An 18,983-nucleotide genomic window follows, 5' to 3' on the forward strand; every position below is an offset into this window, starting at 1 on the left:
TTTTGATGTGCTGCTGGATTTGGTTTATCAGTATTTTATTGAGGATTTTTGCATTGATGTTCATCAGGGATATTGGCCTGAAGTTTTCTTTTTTTGTTGTGTCTCTACCAGGTTTTGGTATCAGGATGATGCTGGCATCATAAAATGAGTTAGGAAGGAGTCCTTTATTTTCCGTTGTTTGGAATAGTTTCAGAAGAAATGGTACCAACTCCTCTTTTACCTCTGGTAGAAATTGCCTGTGAATCCATCTGGTCTTGAGCTTTTATTGATTGGTTGACTATTAATTACTGCCTCAATTTCAGAACTTGCTATGGTCTATTCAGGGATTTGACTTCTTCCTGGTTTAGTCTTAGGAGGGTGCATGTCCAGGAATTTACCCATTTCTTCTAGATTTTCTAGTTTATTTGTGTAGAGGTATTTGTAGCTTTCTCTGATAGTAGTCTGCATTTCTGTGGGGTAACGGAGATATCCCCTTTGTCATTTTTTATTGCATCTATTTTATTCTTCCCTCTTTTCTTTTTTATTAGTCTAGCAAGTGGTCTATCTATTTTGTTAACTTTTTCAAAAAACCAGCTCCTGATTCACTGATTTTTTTGAAGGAATTTTCCTGTCTCTATCTCCTTCAGTTCTCTGATCTTAATTATTTCTTATCTTCTGCTAGCTTTTGGATTTGTTTGCTCTTGCTTCTTAGTTCTTTTAATTGTGGTGTTAGGGTGTCGATTTGAGATCTTTCCAGCTTTCTGAAGTGGGCATTTAGTGCTGTAAATTTCCCTCTTAACACTGTTTCAGCTGTGTCCCAGAGATTGTGATACACTTTCTTTTTGTTCTCATTGGTTTCAAATAGCTTCTTGATTTTTGCCTTAATTTAGTTATTTACCCAGGGATCATTCAGGAGCTTGAATAATTCAGAAATTATTCAATTTCCATGTAGTTGTGTGGTTTTGAGTGAGTTTCTGAATCTTGAGTTCTAATTTGATTGCACTGTGGTCTGGGAGACTTTGTTATGATTTCAGTTCTTTTGCATTTGCTGAGGGGTGTTTTACTTTGAATTATGTGATCAGTTTGAGAATAAGTGCCATGTGGCACTGAGAAGAACGTATGTTCTGTTGATTTTGGGTGGAGAGTTCTGTAGATGTCTATGAGGTCCACTTGATCCAGAGCTGAATTCAAGTTTTGAGTATCCTTGTTACTTTTCTGTCCCATTGATCTGCCTAATATTGACGGTGCGGTGCTAAAGTCTCCCACTATTATTTTGTGGGAGTTTATGTCTCTTTGTAGGTCTCTAAGAACTTGCTTTATGAATCTAGGTGCTCCTTTATTGGGTGCATAGATATTTAGGACAGTTAGCTCTTCTCGTTAAATTGATCCCTTGATCATTATGTAATGCCCTTCTTTGTCTTTTTTCATCTTTGTTGGTTTAAAGTCCATTTTATCAGAGACTAGGATTGCAACCCCTGCTTTTTTTGCTTTCTATTTGCTTGGTAAATTTTCCTCCATTCCTTTATTTTGAGCCTATGTGTGTCTTTGCATGTGAGATGGGTCTCCCGAATACAGCACAGCAAGGTGTCTTGACTCTTTATCCAATTTGCCAGTCTGTGTCCAGCTCTTATGTCTATGAAATAATATTTTTCCACTGTAGCCTGTCTTTGCCAGGTAGTCCTCCAATATAGCCCTTAGCCCTACCCATCAATGGTCATTGGCTTCAAACCCTGCAGCCTATGGGCCCCCAGAAAGCACTCAGTGGAGCCCTGACCTAATTTTGGAGAGCCCTGGAGCCCACAGGATCATCAGAGTCTCCGCCTCTGCCATTTCAGAGATTTAGTAGAGAAGAGTGATCACAGAGTGAGGAGATGAGGGACCCATGATCAGAACTTTGGGGACTTACTAGGGCACAGATGTGGTCCCGAGCACGGGCATGGGCAGATGCACACAGGTGTATAGGTATTTGTGAGACAAGGCTTTGCAACCAGACCCTTTTTTTTGTACATTTACTATGACAACGTCCAGGAGACAACAGTAGAACTACCACATTCTGATGACTTACTGGCCCATGGAAGGGAAGAGATCTTGGAGCTCCCAAAGGCACCATTGTAGGTGATGTTGCCTAAGACGTGAGAGGATAAGTTGTGAACATGATTATGCACACCCCTGGGGAAGGTCACAGGACAGTTCAATGTGAAATCAAACGAAGGTGCTTTCCCCTCACGTCCAGCCCTATGTGCTAGGCCTGGCTGCCTCCCTGCTCCCCTCTGTGAGCCAATCTCTGCCCAGGAAGGCACTATTGCCTCACACCTGCTCCAGAGCTCACCCCCAGCAGAAATATGCCCCATGGTTCCCACTGAAAACCAGCAGTGTCGACCCACAGGGTGGCTCTCGCCATGTGGCCAGGCCAACTGAGCATCATCAAACCTGTCCACAGCAGAACACATCTCTCCCTTTTCTCAATGCCCAGAAACTGAGGTTCTCCTAACCTCATCCCTCCTTGGGTATAGAAGTCTTTCATAAGTATAAACTTCTGGGATGCAGCTGAGGGCTGTCAATTCCAGCATATCTCCTGAATGCCCCTGTCCCTGCCCCTACAGTGTGCTTTGATGCAATCAATACGTTTCTACTAGTTTATCCATGGACAAACCCACATGAGGGCAGCCCCAACTCCAGCTGGGAGCCTCACAAACCAGAACATCCACAAACAGTGAACCAACACTACTAACACAACAGTGCCTGCAGCAACAACAAGGAAAAGGAAGGCTTCCCGAAGCCAGCCAGGGCGGCGCAATCAACACCAAGGCGTATAAAGCTTCTGACCGCTCAGAGCACCTGGCACGATTGCTCACACACCCACCACACACTCACACCTCCCCCACTCACCTCCTCCACACCCCAGCATGGCCGCGTCCACCATGTCCGTCTGCTCCAGCGCTTGCTCCGACTCCTGGCAGGTGGACGACTGCCCAGAGAGCTGCTGCGAGCCCCCCTGCTGCGCCCCCAGCTGCTGCGCCCCCGCCCCCTGCCTGACCCTGGTCTGTACCCCAGTGAGCTGTGTGTCCAGCCCCTGCCAATCAGGCTGCATCAGCTCCTGCACGCCCTCGTGCTGCCAGCAGTCTAGCTGCCAGCCGGCTTGCTGCACCTCCTCCCCCTGCCAGCAGGCCTGCTGCGTGCCCGTCTGCTGTAATCCTGTCTGCTGCAAGCCCGTGTGCTGCGTGCCCACCTGCTCTGAGGGTTCCTCTTCCTGCTGCCAACAGTCTAGCTGCCAGCCAGCTTGCTGCACCTCCTCCCCCTGCCAACAGGCCTGCTGTGTGCCCGTCTGCTGTAAGCCTGTCTGCTGCAAGCCTGTCTGCTGCAAGCCTGTGTGCTGTGTGCCCACCTGCTCTGAGGGCTCCTCTTCATGCTGCCAGCAGTCTAGCTGCCAGCCGGCTTGCTGTGCCTCCTCCTCTTGCCAGCAGTCTTGCTGTGTGCCTGTCTGCTGCAAGCCCGTCTGCTGTGTGCCCACCTGCTCTGAGAGCTCCTCTTCATGTTGCCAGTAGTCTAGCTGCCAGCCGACTTGCTGCACCTCCTCCCCATGTCAGCAGTCCTGCTGTGTGCCTGTCTGCTGTGTGCCCACCTGCTCTGGGGCTTCCACTTCATGCTGCCAGCAGTCTAGCTGCCAGCTGGCTTGCTGCACCTCCTCCTGCTGCAAACCCTCCTCCTCGGTGTCCCTGCTCTGCCGCCCCGTGTGCAGGCCTGCCTGCTGTGTCCCCTCCTGCTGTGCCCCCTCCTCCTCCTGCCAGTCCAGCTGCTGCCGCCCAGCCTCCTGTGTGTCCCTCCTCTGCCACCCAGCGTGCTCCCGCCCGGCCTGCTGAGGCCTCTGCTCAGGCCAGGAGTCCAGCTGCTGACGGGCAGGTCCCATGTCTCCAGAGTTGTTCCAGGGCCATCTCTGACTTCCGGAAATCCTGGCAGCCCTGAGCCCTGGTGGAGCCTTCTCTGCCCAGGGCCACTGCATCTCCAGTCAGCAGTGCTGAGACTTCACAGCCAAGTTCCCTCCCAGCACTCGCCTCTCCCACACCCTCAGCCCCGTCCTGGACAGCCGGGGCTGCTGTGTCCTGCCCCATGTGAGTGATCAGTCTGTCAACAAACAAAGTCACCACTCTGCCCTCTCAGAGGCCTTTTTTATGTATCTGGCAGACCCTGGGGAAGAGCTCCCATGTGCTGTGTGGGGTGGGCGCTTTGGGACTCGCCTGGAGCTGCGTCCAGGGTGACAGCACAGGGGCGGAGGCAGTCCTGATCTCCCACTGTGCTGGGTCTGCTGTTGTGGGGTTCCCTGCCAGCCTCAGCATGTCCAGGCCCTGGGTGTGCCCTTCTCTGTGAATCCCCCACACCCACAGGGCCTGGCCTCCCCCTGGGCTCCTGACTCTCTCTCCTTCCTCTGCCTGTCTGACCTCCACTCACCCTCTTCTCACCAGCTCTCTCTTACTCAATAAAATAAATATTTCTCATTCCTGGAAGATATTTCAGAGCTGATTTCTTATTTCAAAGCATCTGTGTACATTTATTTGACAATCCGTGTACCTGAAGTCTCTGTAAGTCCAGTTCAGCTTTCTGTAATTTCTGCTGATTCTCCCTCATGGTGTCTTGTTTCCTTGTGTGCTTAGCTATTTGTGGCTGAGTCATCACCCTTGCCCTTGAAAAGCATTTGTGGGCATTTTTGAGGCCTCTAAGAAAGATGTGTTTGCTTTTTCCTTATGTGAGGAAACTCTGATTCTAGGAGCACTTTCAACTAAATACATGGCTTCAATTAGTGTGGGCCACCCACAACGTGCCGGTTTGGGCTGCAGAGCAGAATGAGGGCAGGCTTGCCGGGGCAGGATGTTCTCTGGGTGAGCGGAGTCCCAGGCAGCCAGCAGCCCCCGGGATGGGCAAAGCCCCTGCGTGGCTCTGCCTCCGTCTTCTCTGAAGGTGCAGCCCGTGCTGTCTTTAGCTTAATGTAGGGGTGGTCCCCGTTAGACCCACCACGAGGTGGCTCTCGGCTTCAATTTCTGTCCTCTTCATCCTGCAAAACCACTCAATCCGAAATTTAAAATGGCCAGAACACCAAATGCTCTCAAGAACAAAGCGAATTCTGGGTGTTTCTAAACGCTATGGGTTACAACAAGGGTCCTTCACCTGGGATCTGTGAGCTCAGATGAGAAGAATAAAAAATGCATCTTTATTTCACAAACCTCTGACTGAAATGTAGCGTTTCAATCAATCATGAATGTAGCCGAGAACGCTTACGGCACCTGCGGCTTTGGCACCCACAGAAATGAGATGTGGGGCGTCACATTATGGTGGCTGCAGATACTCAAAACCTCATTCTGGCCACTGCTATTTCATAATGACGGCAGCGTGAGATGCGCCGCTGGGTCCCGCCGGGCGTGTGTTCCCTGGAGAAGCAGGGGCTAGATCGTTAACTCGTGTTTTCAGTTTAATAATCGCGTTTTGTTTTTCTTTGTTGTTTTGAGACAGAGTCTTGCTCTGTTGCCCAGGCTGGAGTGCAGTGGCGCAATCTCGGCCCACTGCAACCTCCACTCCCCAGTTCAAGCAATTCTCTGCCTCAGCCTACTGAGTAGCTGGGATCACAGGCACCCGCCCCCACGCATGGCTAATTTTTTTGTATTTTTAGTAGAGACAGGATTTCACCATCTTGGCCAGGCTGGTCTTGAACTCCTGACCTCATGATCCACCTGCCTTGGCCTCCCAAAGGGCTGGGATTACAAGCGTGAGCACCATGCCCACCCCATCACCGTGACTTAATGTAGTTGGTTTTCTTTTACTTTACTCATTTGAAAACATTCAAAGGTTTCACAAGGTGGTGGGGAAGGCCCCTGGCCGAAAAAGGGCAAAGACCCCTGCCTTTGATTTGGGCCTGTAATCCTGTAATTCTTTATTCCTTTTCCAGTTTCCTGCTGTGACTAGGAAGATTCTTCCCAGTGCTTTCAGTTGTTTTCAGCAGGATGGTGGGTCAGACAATCTCACTAACAGGTTTCCAGAACTGGAACCCTGTCGCAACTTCCCAATTCTTAAGACTAACTGGAAATTTTCTGTAACTTTCCCCTGTTGTTGGCGATGATTCCTTAATTCTTGAGGAGGTCTTTTCTTTTGGACTGTTGTGTCTGTTGACTTGTCCAGGCAATGCTTTGTTCCTTAGCAGTTTTCACGGCATGTCTGTGCAAATGTAACAACAGGGATGGAAGTCCCTGTCCCAGGGTCACGGGCTCCCAGGATGGAAGGACACAGGTGCATTGTCACTTTCATTTTCCTTTCCAAGCTTCCAGCCCGGCCACCAGGACAAGGGGAGCAGGCAGGGCAGGAAGGGCTGCCTCCAGCCCTCTCTGTATCCCAGCCTGGTCAGCAGCCCAGGACGAGGCTGCCCCACCCTGAGCCCCATGACCGTGCTTGTGCAGCCTCCACCCTGTTTGTGAAGGGGGGTGGGATGTGTGTGTGGGGTGGGGGGACTCACCAAGCAAGGACTGGGAGGGGACTTCTGACGCTAGGTGCCCTTCACCACCCATCTCCCACAGCCCTTCACCAGCCGGCCTAGCCACATGCCCATGTCTCCCCACTGGGTGGGACTCTGTAAGGAAACATGGTTTCCCCACCTGCAGGGAAGCCTGAGCCAGGCCACCCTCCCTTCGGCTCATCCTGTAGGATCTGGGGGCCCTGCTAGTGTGGGAGCCCCTGTTTCTAGGCTGCGTGGGTCACCCCTTGGGGAGGATGGGAGAGGAGGCTCTGTGTAGGCCGCCACAGCCGTCGGACCTGGGAGGCATCTCTTTCCCTCTCATTGCTGTTTAATTGTGACATTTGTTACCTTATTCTGGTTTTTATTTTATAAACAATTTTGAGAAATGTTTTCTTCTAATAGGAAACATCAGATGAAATTTATTTTCCTTTCTAACCAGCTGCTTCGCTCTTCACCCTGACATTTTCACTGTGTTCTCTGCTTTCGAGGTTTACCTCTGGTTTCAATTGCTTTTCTGTCTTTACAATAACCACCATGGTTTGCTTTTTTCTTTTCTACTTTCATTTGCTGTTTTGAAAAATATACATCCTGTTTCTAATTGTACAAATAAATAGTTTTTAAGTTTACCATTATGTTTATTTTCTAATTATTAAAGTGAGGAATGGAACTGTAATTTGAGAATTTCCATTTAAAACAGCATTAATCTCGCACTCCTCAACATCAGCCCACTTGTCCACCCCCACCGGCTTCTCAGTCTTTCCTGTTTAATTGAAAGCAACATACAGCATATTCCAGGAGAAGCAGAACCACACATGCAATCGTAAATATTATAACAGCCACATTTAAGGATGGCAAAAGGAACAGGTGAAGTTAATTAAGGAATAGACCTTATTTAACCCAGAACATCCAAAGTGTTACCATTTCAACATGTGGCACGAGCCACATTTCAAGAGCCACATGTGGTTAGTGGCCTCTCACATTAGCATGCAGTGAAGTATTAGAATCTCATCACTGCTATTCAATTTCAATGTTGAATATGCATCTGTTATAACAGATGGGAATTTTGCATTTGCAGTTATAACTGAGCACATTGGTTACGTGGACACAGGTCAGTGTCTTCCTGTCTTCGTATCTGGGCCAGCTCCTTGATACCCCAGCCTTTGCATTTCTGAGCTCTTGTCTTCGTTTCTTCTCTGTTGTAGTCCATTGGGGCTGATAAAACAAATTGCCATGGACTTGGGGGTCTTGAGCAGTAGGCATTTCTTTCTCCCAGTTCTGGAATCTGGAAGTCCAGGATCAGGCAGGGTGCCACATGGTGGGCTTCTGGAGAGGGCGCTCTTCCTGGCCTACAGACAGCCACCTTCTTGCTGTCCTCACAGGACAGAGAGAATCTCTCCAGGGTTTCTTCTCTAAAGGGCACAAATCCCATTCTTGACCTAATTGCCTCCCAAAGGCCCCGCCTCTTAACACCATCATATTGGAATTAGGGTCTCAACGTGTGAATTTTGGGAGGACACAAACATTCTATCCATAACAATCACTTTGCCATTTGTCATATTTCCTTAAGTATTTTTTCTAAGAGGGATACCTGGGTGGAGTACTTTCTAAGCTCTTGCTTTTATGAAAATACATCACTGTTATCTTTATTTGAGAAAGGTGTAATAATTTGAAAAAAGGAAAAATAGAGCCTTAGTCCACCAAAGCTTCCCCTGGAAGCTCTGAGGATATTGCCATATCCTGGTTAGTGGGACAGGGGTCTGAGGTCAGCCTGATGCGGTTCATTTCCAGATTGGATGTTATTCGTCCTGCATGTGAGGGACTGTTCTTATGTCTTCTACGTTTAAAAATGTGCCAATGCAGTTCTAGGGTGGGCTCTAAAGGCCTGATTTTCTTGGAATTCATTAAGTTTTTCTACTCCAAATATACACACCTCTGTTCATTCAGCCCAGAATAGCAGATCTTCAATTACGTCTGTGATTATTATTTTGGACCTATTTGTGTTTTTCTGCTCAGTGATTGAATTTTCATGTTTGGTCTCCAATAAATACACACTCTGTGTTATCTTTTCCCTCATTATATTTGTGGGTTTATCTTTTACCTTGGCATTTGGAAGAACTACTCATGTTTAGTCTTAAAACCATTGCATTGATTCTCTGTGGTATTAGTTTTGCTCTTCTGCCTCTGATGTGAATTTTTAATCCAGCTGTTTGGTATTAAATTTGGTAATGAAGACTTGCTGACCTTCATCTTCGACATCTGTTTGGAATCAGAGATGCACTGGTTGAGGATGTAGATCCTATGTGCAGACTGGCTGGCTTCTATTCCTGGTTCTGTCACTTTTCCTGTGTGACTTTGAGCAGACTGCTCAACCTCTCTGTGCTGAGGCTTCCGTATCTGTCCACAGTAACTTCGACAAGGAGTTGATGCCAAAGTGAAGTGAGTTAATAGATGCCAAGTGCTTGGAATCCTGCCTGGCATAGCCCGTGCTTGGCAAATGCTCTCACTTGGCCAGCTTCATCATCTGGGCTACTGTGGGGGTCATTTTCTAAGATCGCTGAAGCTGTCGCTAGTCGCATGCTATAACTTGGGGCTCCAGGTCTGTGGAACGATCCCCCATCATACCCCATTAGGGAACACAGCCGCCTCAGTTTTGCGTTGGCGCTGGCCTGGCTCCCAGGCTGACCACGCTGTGTCTTCATGAGAGGTTCCTGTGGGGAGCTGAGTCTTCACGGACATCACCCTGGAGAGCCCAGAGGCGCTGTGTGACAACGGCCGTGGGGCGTGGAGTGACTGGCACGTGCTGGGGGCCAGATTCCTACGGAATTTCCATCACAGTGGCGAGGCGGGTGTGCAGGCAGGGGCTTTGGGGGGCTGTGAGTTTAACCCATCCCAGGCTGCTGTAGGCTCGTGCTCAGCTGAAAGAGGCTGGAAGGACGCTGGGAGAGGTTTGCGGTTCCTGATGAGAACCAGCCTCAGGCCTGCGAGACAGAGGAGCTCACCTGTGACCGTCCCTGCCCCGGGATCAGGGCCTGTCCTGCCCGATGACCTCCCAGGCACAGGCTGGCTTTGCCCACCCCGAGTGTCCTCTACTCTCCATGTGACCGTCACTCCAGACCCGCCTCCCTGAGGCAGAGGCTCCTCGCCACCCTCAAGCCGTGACCTAAGCCCACCCCTCTCAGGACACCTGACCAGGGCTCCAGGGGACGGTGGTCCAGACCCAAAGGCCAGTCCCCAAACCTTGTTCTCCCAATGAGCTGACTGTCCAGAGGCCTTCCCGGAACATTCCTCTCCCTCTCAGGGGAGGGAGGTCCTCCCTGTCCTCCTGCCCTTGGCAGACATCAGGAGCTCAGAAGATCCCACAGCCCCCCAGGAAGTGCTGCCCTCAAGCGCCTTTTCCCTGCACAGGCGCCTCCTTCCTGGCTCTCCCAGTCCCAGCCAGGCCAGCCTGCCCCATGAGGTCCCTGCAGACAGAGGCTGGGCATCCCCTGGGCCAAGAGACCACGCTGGGGACAGCCACAGGACCTGGCAGGTGGAAGTCACCAGGGCAGCCCCAGAGACGCTGCACTGTCCCCTCGGTGTCCCGGGGTCCAGGCTCAGCCAGGGGCACCGGCCCTGCCCAGGACCAGCCAAGTGTGAGGAGCAGAGTGAGGACAAGTCACAGCAAGGGAAGCAGAAATAATGAGGGTCCTCCCAGCAACAAACACCAACACGGAAGGCGTTGCTGAGTCTCGTGCTGGGGAAAAGACAGGCACCGGGCGTATAAAAGCCACAGAGCCCCAGCAGCTGACAGGCTCACACACTCACACACTCACACTCACTCACTCACATCTCCCCCACTCACCTCCTCCACACCCCAGCATGGCCGCGTCCACCATGTCCGTCTGCTCCAGCGCTTGCTCCGACTCCTGGCAGGTGGACGACTGCCCAGAGAGCTGCTGCGAGCCCCCCTGCTGCGCCCCCAGCTGCTGCGCCCCGGCCCCCTGCCTGACCCTGGTCTGCACCCCAGTGAGCTGTGTGTCCAGCCCCTGCTGCCAGGCGGCCTGTGAGCCCAGCCCCTGCCGATCAGGCTGCACCAGCTCCTGCACGCCCTTGTGCTGCCAGCAGTCTAGCTGCCAGCTGGCTTGCTGCATCTCCTCCCCCTGCCAGCAGGCCTGCTGCGTGCCCGTCTGCTGTAAGCCTGTCTGCTGCAAGCCCGTGTGCTGCATGCCCACCTGCTCTGAGGGCTCCTCTTCATGCTGCCAGCAGTCTAGCTGCCAGCCAGCTTGCTGCACCTCATCCACCTGTCAGCAGGCCTGCTGTGTGCCCGTCTGCTGCAAGTCTGTCTGCTGTGTGCCTGTCTCTGCTGGGGCTTCCTCTCTGTGCTGCCAGCAGTCTAGCTGCCAGCCGGCTTGCTGCACCTCCTCCTGCTGCAGACCCTCCTCCTCCGTGTCCCTGCTCTGCCGCCCCGTGTGCAGGCCTGCCTGCTGCGTGCCCGTCCCCTCCTGCTGTGCCCCCTCCTGCTGTGCCCCCTCCTCCTCCTGCCAGTCCAGCTGCTGCCGCCCGGCCTCCTGCGTGTCCCTCCTCTGCCGCCCCGTGTGCTCCCGCCCAGCCTGTTGAAGCTTCTCCTTAGGCCAGAAGTCCAGCTGCTGACGGCCACGTCCCCCAGGGCCAGCCAGTCTCAGACCCCACCTCCCTGCCAGTCCTTAGAAGCCCCTGACCTCCCAGCCCACCCAGCCCCAGCGCAGCTCAACCACAGAGAAGGAGCAGCCCCACCCACCGCTGCCCAGCCCAGGGTGGGGTCTGAGACGCTCACTGGCTCCTCCCTGACCTTGCCCAGTGTGGAGGAGCCCGGCTGCTCCTCACCAGGCTTCCCGGCTGCAGGCCACGACCCTACGCTGTGGGGATGGGCCTCCTGACCCGGGTCTCACCCAGGAGTGTCCCCCTGTGCCTCTGAGCACCAATAAAGCTGCTGCGGCCCCACGCTGACTCTGTGCTGACTCTGGCGCACCCAGGGCGGGAGGGGACAGAGCGGGGCCTGGCCTGGCTCTGGGGGGCTGGGCCCTGATCTCTTTGCATCTCCTGCTGGGGGGCCTCGGGGGCTCTTGTGACACCTGGAAGCTCCTGCCCACCTCGCGGTATGTTCTGCTCCCCGGCTCCCCTCCCGGGTCCTGTGGGGCCAAAAGCCTTGCTCACAGGCTGAGTCCCACGGGCACCGCATGGCTCCGGCCAGCGCCCCTCTCACTGTGGGTGGAAGCAGCTCCTCCCACGGCGAGGGGCGCGGCTGTCCCGGGGGTGGCAGGCCCCAGCTGTGCTGGGAGGTGGGAGACGAGGGTGGGTGGGAACTTGGGCTCCAGCTGTCCCGGCGCTCAGGGAGTTCCATCGGGGAAAGCCTGGGCACCCTGGCCTCCTGTGCACACCCAGAGACGCTCAGGGACGCCCTCTGCTCCGGCCCCGGGCTTGCAGCTGGGATGCAGAGCAGGGGACAGAGACGCCGCCTCCGGAGCGCCCTGTGCTGGGTTGGGGGGTGGAGGGCTGTGGGAACAGGAAGACCCCAATGGCAGAGGAAGCCAGGACTGTGTGGGAGCACATGCAGACCAGAGGGCGAGGGAAACTCATGGACACACAGGTCCAGATGTAGCCAGACGTGCTTTCAAATGGGATCAAGCAAATCTGAGACTCCTAGAAATGCAACTGCAGGCAAGGGACCCTGGCGAGGTGTGACCGTCACCACGTTGCCCGCAAGAGGCCCTGAGTCTACTTCAGTCACAACACGGGAGCCACATTATTCTTTTTTTTTTTTTTTTTGCCAATTTGATTAGCAAAAATAGTTTCTCATGGTTTTCTTCAGCAAGGTGCACAGTGTTCCAATGTGTCGACCTGCTGCACCTGATGTATGCAGCAGCAGGTGGATGGCATCCAGTGTCTCTCTGGCTGTTCATTATTACAAGCAATGCCTCTGTGGGTGCTCCTACCATATACCTTTCCACACTCAGGTACGACGTGTTTGCCTCAATTCCCAGGAGTGGCAATGCTAGTGCGGGTTGTTCATGGATTTTGAATTCATAGATACTGAGAACTGCCCTCAAAAGATTGTCCCAAATTGTGCCTGCGAAGACCGACGTCAGAGAAAGTGGTGCACAGAGGAACTGTGAGGGCCTGTCCCTCCAGGGAACATCAGAAACTGGGAAAACCCAAACGGATAAACACACCACGCCCAGCCAGCGTTCCCTTGCCCTGCAGTTGTATTTCCAGGAATCTGTTCTCAGATTTGTTCCATCCTGCTTGAAATTGTCTGGCTACATCTGCACACATGGTCATGTGTTCTCCCATGCTCTGGTTTGGACATGGTCCCACAATGTCCTGGGCTTCCTCCACCATCACTTCCCCAAGACCTTCCCATCCCCACCTGTCATCCACCCATCCAGCCAAACAGAGGGGGCTGGAGTTCAGTTTTATCTGAACTCTGGAAAATAGTCAAAGGTTTGCAGCAGGCAAAGGAACGCACAATCAAGTAAAAGCAACAGAATCCAATAGGAGAGCCTTGTGGATTTTAACTTCCCCTTGCCCATCCCCATCCCCAGCTGGGTGACAGGAAGACGGCAGCTGGAGTTCCTGGTGTGGGTGCTGCTGCCAGGGAAGCAGAGAGGGCCTTGTCTGCAAGGCAGTGCAGTTGTCTGCTTCCATCGTCTTGTGGCTCCCTGAAGGACTAACACACAGGGCTTGCCTTATTTCAGACTCAGACTCGGGCAGAGAGCAGCTACACAGAGGTTTGGTCAGAACATTAAACAGTCACTGTCACCTGGGGCCAAGGATATCAGCTAGAAAACACTGGACGCACGAAAAAAGTCTGGGAGGAAAAGCTGGGAGACGACATGCTTTGAGGAATAAGGGTGTTGGGAGATTCCACATATTCTTGGGAGTCCAGAAGGCCCAGTGCATGTCCATGATGGGGCAGAGCCTCAGAAAAACCTGAGATGCTCTCAGTGCTCACCTCTGGCTGAACTTCAGGCTCTGAGCAAGCAGGAAGTGAAGGTGCAACAGGAAGTGAAGGAGCAAGCAGGAAGTGAAGGAGTAAGCAGGAAGTGAAGGGGAAGGCAGAGTCGCAAACTCCCCAGCTGAGTGCTGAGGGTGTGGACCAACATACACAGCCCAGCTACAAACCCTGCAGAAAAATATTTCTTCATTCCAGGGGTTTAGGGAACTCTCTGTCAAATTACTATCTGAGCAGTAAGCTAATAGAACACGAGCACACATGATAAGGAAACTATTTTTTTAAAGTGGCATAAACAAATAAAAACAACCACAATCTACAGCAATCAGCAACAGCAAACTGTGCAGAGGGAGGAGAACCTGATACCCAGAAATCTCCCACTGTCACAGTCACCGTCCAGTTCTCAGCAGAGGCATGTGCCATGCAAAGCAGCAAGAAATATGCGCTACCCACGAGGGGAAAGCAGGTAATAGAAAATCTTCCTGAGGAAGCCCAGAATTGGACTTACTAGACAAAGCCTTTCAATCAACTCTCTTAAACATGTTCAAAAAACTAAATAAAATCCCAAAGAATTAAAGTAAACCAGGATAATGATGCCTCACCAAATAGAGAATATCAATAAAGAGGAGGAATTTTAAAAAGAAACCAAACAAATTCTGGAACTGAAAAGTACAACAGCTGAAATAAACACCTCAGGATAGGGTTTCAACAGCAGATTTTGTCCTGTGGAAGAATTAGTGAACATGAGGATAGATGAGTTAACATGCTCTAGTCTGAGGAGTAGCTGAGACACAGGGGAGCAGATGTGAGAATGCAGAAAAATGAACAAGTCTTAGAAGACCTGTGGGACATCATCAAGCATAGCAACACAGTTAACCAGATTTCCAGATGGGGGGAGACAGAGGGAGCAGAAAAAACAATTGAAGAGATAATGGCCAAAACTTCCCAAATTGAGAAAACACATCAATCTATACATTCAAGCCACTCAGTGAACCCCAAGTGAAATAAACAAGACAGTCACACAAAAACACAGTGTAACTGAACTCTCAAAAGTCAGAACAAAGAATCTAGAAAGCAGCTGGACAGAAGACTAACAGCGGATTTCTCATCAGAAACCATGGAGGCCAGAAGACATTGGGATGACATATGTAACATGCTGGCTTGGGGTACAGGAACGGGGGGCAACCAACAACCAAAAAGATATCAGCATCTGACAAAATTATCCTTCAAAAATGAAACAGAAAGTGACACATTTCGAGGTAAATAAAACCTGAGAGCGCTCACTGTCAATAGACTTGCCTTACAAGAAACGCTAATTCAGGCTGAGGTAAAAGGGCACTAGACAGTAACGTGGAGCCATATGAGGGAAAGGTAGCCATGCTGTTAGTCTGTGTGCTTATAAGAATTTTTCCATCACATATTGGTTTACTAATTTGTTGGTGTACATATTTTCATAATATTCCTTATAATCCTTTTTATTAATGTAAGGTCAGTAGTGATGTTCCCATTTTCATTTATAATTTTAATTATTTGAATCTGCCACCTTTTAATAAATCTAGATAAAGATTTGCCATACGTGTTGCTCTTCTCAGAAACCCAACTTTGGGGTTCATTGATTCTATTGATTTTTTATTTTCTATTCCATTTTTCTGTGCTCTAGACTTTATTTCCACCTTCTGCTAAATTTGGATTTAGTTTACTCTTCTTTGTCTAGTTCCTTAAAGTGAAAAGTTAGATGAATGATTTGAGATCTTCCTATTTTTTAAAAAATGTAAGCATTCAGTTATCAATTTCCCTTTCTATACTGCTTTCACCAAATCTCATAAGTTTTGGTTTGCTCTGTTTTCTTTTCTATTCATCTCAAAGTATTTTCTATCTTTTCTTTAAGTTCTCCTTTGACTCACTGGTAGTTTGAGAGTGTGCCATTTAATATACACATATTTGTGAATTCCAGTTTTTCTTCTATTGTTTTCTAATTCTTTCCATTATAATCAGAGAACATAGTTTGTATAAGTTCAATCATTTTAAATTATTAAGACTAGTTTTGTGGCCTAAGGTATAGTCTAATTTGGCAACTGTTCCATGTGAACTTGAGAAGAATGTGTTGTCTGCTACTGTTGAGTTGGGTGTTTTTGTGTAGATGTTAGGCCAGTTTATGGGGTTCTTTAAGTCCTCTATTTCTTTACTGAATGTCAACTTAATTCTATTTAATTTTTTTAATTACAGAAAATGGCTCACTGGAGTCTCTAACTCTTATTGTAGAACTGGAACTGTCCATTTCTTTCTTCAAGTCTGTCCATTTTTGTTCCACATACTTTTGTGATCCAATGTTAGATGTGTGTGTATTTACAATTGGTGTATCTTCTTGCTGGATTCACTTTAATCACTACATAATGTCCTGTGGGCCCAGATCCTACTGATCAGTCTGCACCAGTTTCTGCATGACAGTGCCTTCCTCATTCACCTCCTTTTCCAGCCATTCTCCCAGCCTGGCCACCATGTCTTCACGTCACACCCATGTGATCCCCTGAGCAGCACACACCATTCCTCAGTTGCTCTCACGAGAGCTTAGTACTTCAGGCCCCACTTCCTGAGATCTGGAAAATTATGGTGCCCTAATAAAACAAGCTGAGAAATCTAAGACTAGCATTATTTCTCTCCCAATTATTTGAGAACATCCTGTGGTGAAAGTATTTGCGTCCATAGTTTGCTTTGTAGAATGGCTTTTAATCTTCGGTATGTTTAATCAATATGATATATTTAGGATTTTCCTTTTGTTGGATTCTGTCTTGACAAATACAGACGGTTGTGTCTCCACCAACACAATCAATACACAGACTCCTCTCATCATCCCATAAATTTCCCTCACGCCCCTTAGTAGTCATTTCACATCCCCATCCTAACTCCTAGCAGGCATTGATTTTGTTTGTTTTGTTTTTATTATTACCATTGCCATAATATCACATCTACAGAATCCCACAGTGTTTAGCATTTTGCCATATATGGTTTAAGTAGACCCTTCACTAAAGGGCAGATACAGATGGCAAATAAACACATGAAAACATGTTCCACATTTTGAGTCATCAGGACAATGCAAACTTAAACCCAAGTGAACTCTCTCTATACAGCTGTGCTGACTGAAGTAAAAATACATCTGCTGTGCAGGACCGTCCGGAATGTGGGGCTTTGTGGGTATGTTTGAGTTCAAACCTCCCATCTCACTTTGGGTTTTGCTTATACAAGGAATCTACTCCTTTTTATCTCCTTGCTTTACTGTTTTTGGATTGTTTTGAGGTTTTTTTTATTTTTTCATTTTCCCTTCACTATGTTGGTTCCTAGTGCTGCCACAGCTAATTACAGCAAGAGAGTAAAAACAACAGAAAATTATTCTCTCACAGTTCTGAGGGTCAGGCACCTGAAATGAAGCTTTCCACAGGGCCATGCTTTCTCTGAGCTCCAAGGGAGAGTCTGTCCTCACCCCTTCTAGCTTCTGGTGGCACCCAGCAAACCTTGATGTCCCTTGGCTAATAATCTTTGTCTCTATTGTCATATCATCTTTTGCTTTGTGTGTATGTCTGAACTTCCTTCTCCTTTCTCTGGTAAAGACACTGGACATTGGATTTAAGGTTCACTATGATCTTGTATGACTTAACTAATTATATCTGCAAAGACCTTATTTCATTCCATATAAGGTCACATTGTGAGGTTCTGGGGGGATATGACTTTTGGGGAGGCCTAATTCAACTGGGTACGTGCATCTACTTCCTAGTGAGTTGAATATTCTTTTGTTACTATAGTGGGGATTATAACATGAATCCATGACTTTTTAAAGTCTAATGTAAATTAGACCTTATATTATTTTCAGATGGTACAGTGTGGTTAAGCCACTTTAACTCCATGTATCTTCTTCCGAATTTTGAATTCTTGCCATGTATTTTATTTCTATAAATATTTTACAACTTACATTTTACACAGTCAACATTCATTTAGATTTCCCACATATTCTTCTTTTGTTGCACTTAATTTCCTTATCAACTTCTTGCTTTCATCTGTGATCATTTTTGTTCTGTCTAATGCTCCCTTTCATATTTTCTTTAGTGCAGATCCTGCTGGTGACACGTTCTCTCAGTGTCCAGAGGAGGTCATTATTCTGTTCTCATTTGGGGGAATCTTCTTCCCAGGTATACAATTCTAGCTTCATGCTTCTTTTCTTTCAGACAGTAAATACATCATTCCATTGTCCTCTGCCTTCCATCGTTTCCACTGAGGAGTCATCTGTAAATGTTATCATTGCTTCTTTGAAGGGAATATGCCTTTTTTTCCTCTGGCTGTTTTTAAATTTTCTCAGTCTTTGGATTTCAGCCCCAGTGTGCCCAGGTGTGGTTTTCTTTGTATTCCGTTGCTAAAAATTCTTGGTTTGGGGAAGGTTCCTTTTTTTCTTTTTCTTTCTTTCTTGTGCTTGTCTATTATGTCTTCAAATATTTTCCTAACCCTATTTTACTCTTCCCTTGTAGGATTTCAATCCTTTTTCCCACAACTTTTCACAAAATATAGGCATGTCTACTGCTCCACTTTTTTTATGTGTCTCTTTTCTTTCCTATCTCTACGCAGGCCTGACATTTCCTCCTCTCCCTTTCTTTACTAATCTTCTCTTTAGTTTTGTTTCTATGTTGTTAAGCTAAGCTACTTGGGTCTTAATTTCAGCTGTTGTGTTCTTTGTTTCCAGACTTTCTGATTCCATTTAATAAATCCAGTTTGACCCTAAAATTCTCCATTTGTCCTCTATTTTCTTAAGCAAGTTGATCAGCATTACTTTGAATTCCAGTTTCAGAATTCTAACATCCAGATCTCCTGCACATCTGTTGCTCTTGTTGGTTTTTTCCTCTTGGTCCTTTGGTCAATCGGTCTTGTCTTCTAGTACCCCTAGTAATTTTTGACTGAATGACAGACTTTATGAATATTTGTCAGATTATTTGAGCCTCTGTTGATGCTGCTGTCTCCAGAGGAGATCACTTTTGTTTCTGGGGGACAGTTAGGCTACGGACAGACCATATGAGGTCAATACGAGCTATTTAAAGATGGGCTGCATTCTTCTTTCTGGTTGTTCCTTCCTCCCAGGGAGTAGCCCTTCACTTGTATTCAGCATTTCCAACTGAAAGCCTGCGGTTTTTTTTAACTGGAATCCCTCCACCTTGTCAGGTCCCGAACTCCGTGTTTTTTTCTTCTAATTTCATGAGACTACTAAAAGCTCTGCTCAGCTGATCTGCCTCTCGCCCTCTTGGCTGTGGCCTGTGAATTGGTGAATGCCTCAGTAAGAAAATCTGCAAAGAATATTGGACTCACTTCTGTGCAGTTTCTCTCTAATGAGGATTCACCCACTCAGGTCTCTGCCGTCTTGACACCTCCCGGCCCCTTTGAACGGAGATTTTGTTTGTAAACAAGATTTCTAGTTTTTCTCAGCTAGATGGCCACTCTGATGTAAGCCAGTTCTCCCCACACAAAAGCAGAACTTGACAGAGCATTTTACACAGCATAAGA

General features: G+C 48.6%; 3 protein-coding genes across 3 annotated transcripts in view; 2 read left to right on the forward strand and 1 right to left on the reverse strand.

Moving 5' to 3' along the window:
* The window catches only part of PWP2 (PWP2 small subunit processome component), a 613,222-nt gene that overhangs the window by 210,745 nt on the left and 383,494 nt on the right, over positions 1 to 18,983 (reverse strand). The gene's annotated exons all lie outside the window — the stretch shown is intronic.
* LOC116550568 (keratin-associated protein 10-1-like) lies at positions 2,848 to 4,128 on the forward strand. The gene is made up of 2 exons (XM_032276583.1): positions 2,848 to 3,302; positions 3,570 to 4,128. The coding sequence occupies exons 1-2, from the start codon at positions 2,886 to 2,888 to the stop codon at positions 3,837 to 3,839; spliced, it is 687 nt and encodes a 228-aa protein (XP_032132474.1). The 5' UTR covers positions 2,848 to 2,885; the 3' UTR covers positions 3,840 to 4,128.
* LOC116550566 (keratin-associated protein 10-1-like) lies at positions 10,270 to 11,434 on the forward strand. The gene has a single exon (XM_032276582.1). The coding sequence runs from the start codon at positions 10,334 to 10,336 to the stop codon at positions 11,069 to 11,071; it is 738 nt and encodes a 245-aa protein (XP_032132473.1). The 5' UTR covers positions 10,270 to 10,333; the 3' UTR covers positions 11,072 to 11,434.

This window comes from Sapajus apella, unplaced genomic scaffold (assembly GCF_009761245.1).
Source record: "Sapajus apella isolate SASKATOON/1434 unplaced genomic scaffold, GSC_monkey_1.0 scaffold8, whole genome shotgun sequence".
Classification (NCBI taxonomy): domain Eukaryota; kingdom Metazoa; phylum Chordata; class Mammalia; order Primates; family Cebidae; genus Sapajus; species Sapajus apella.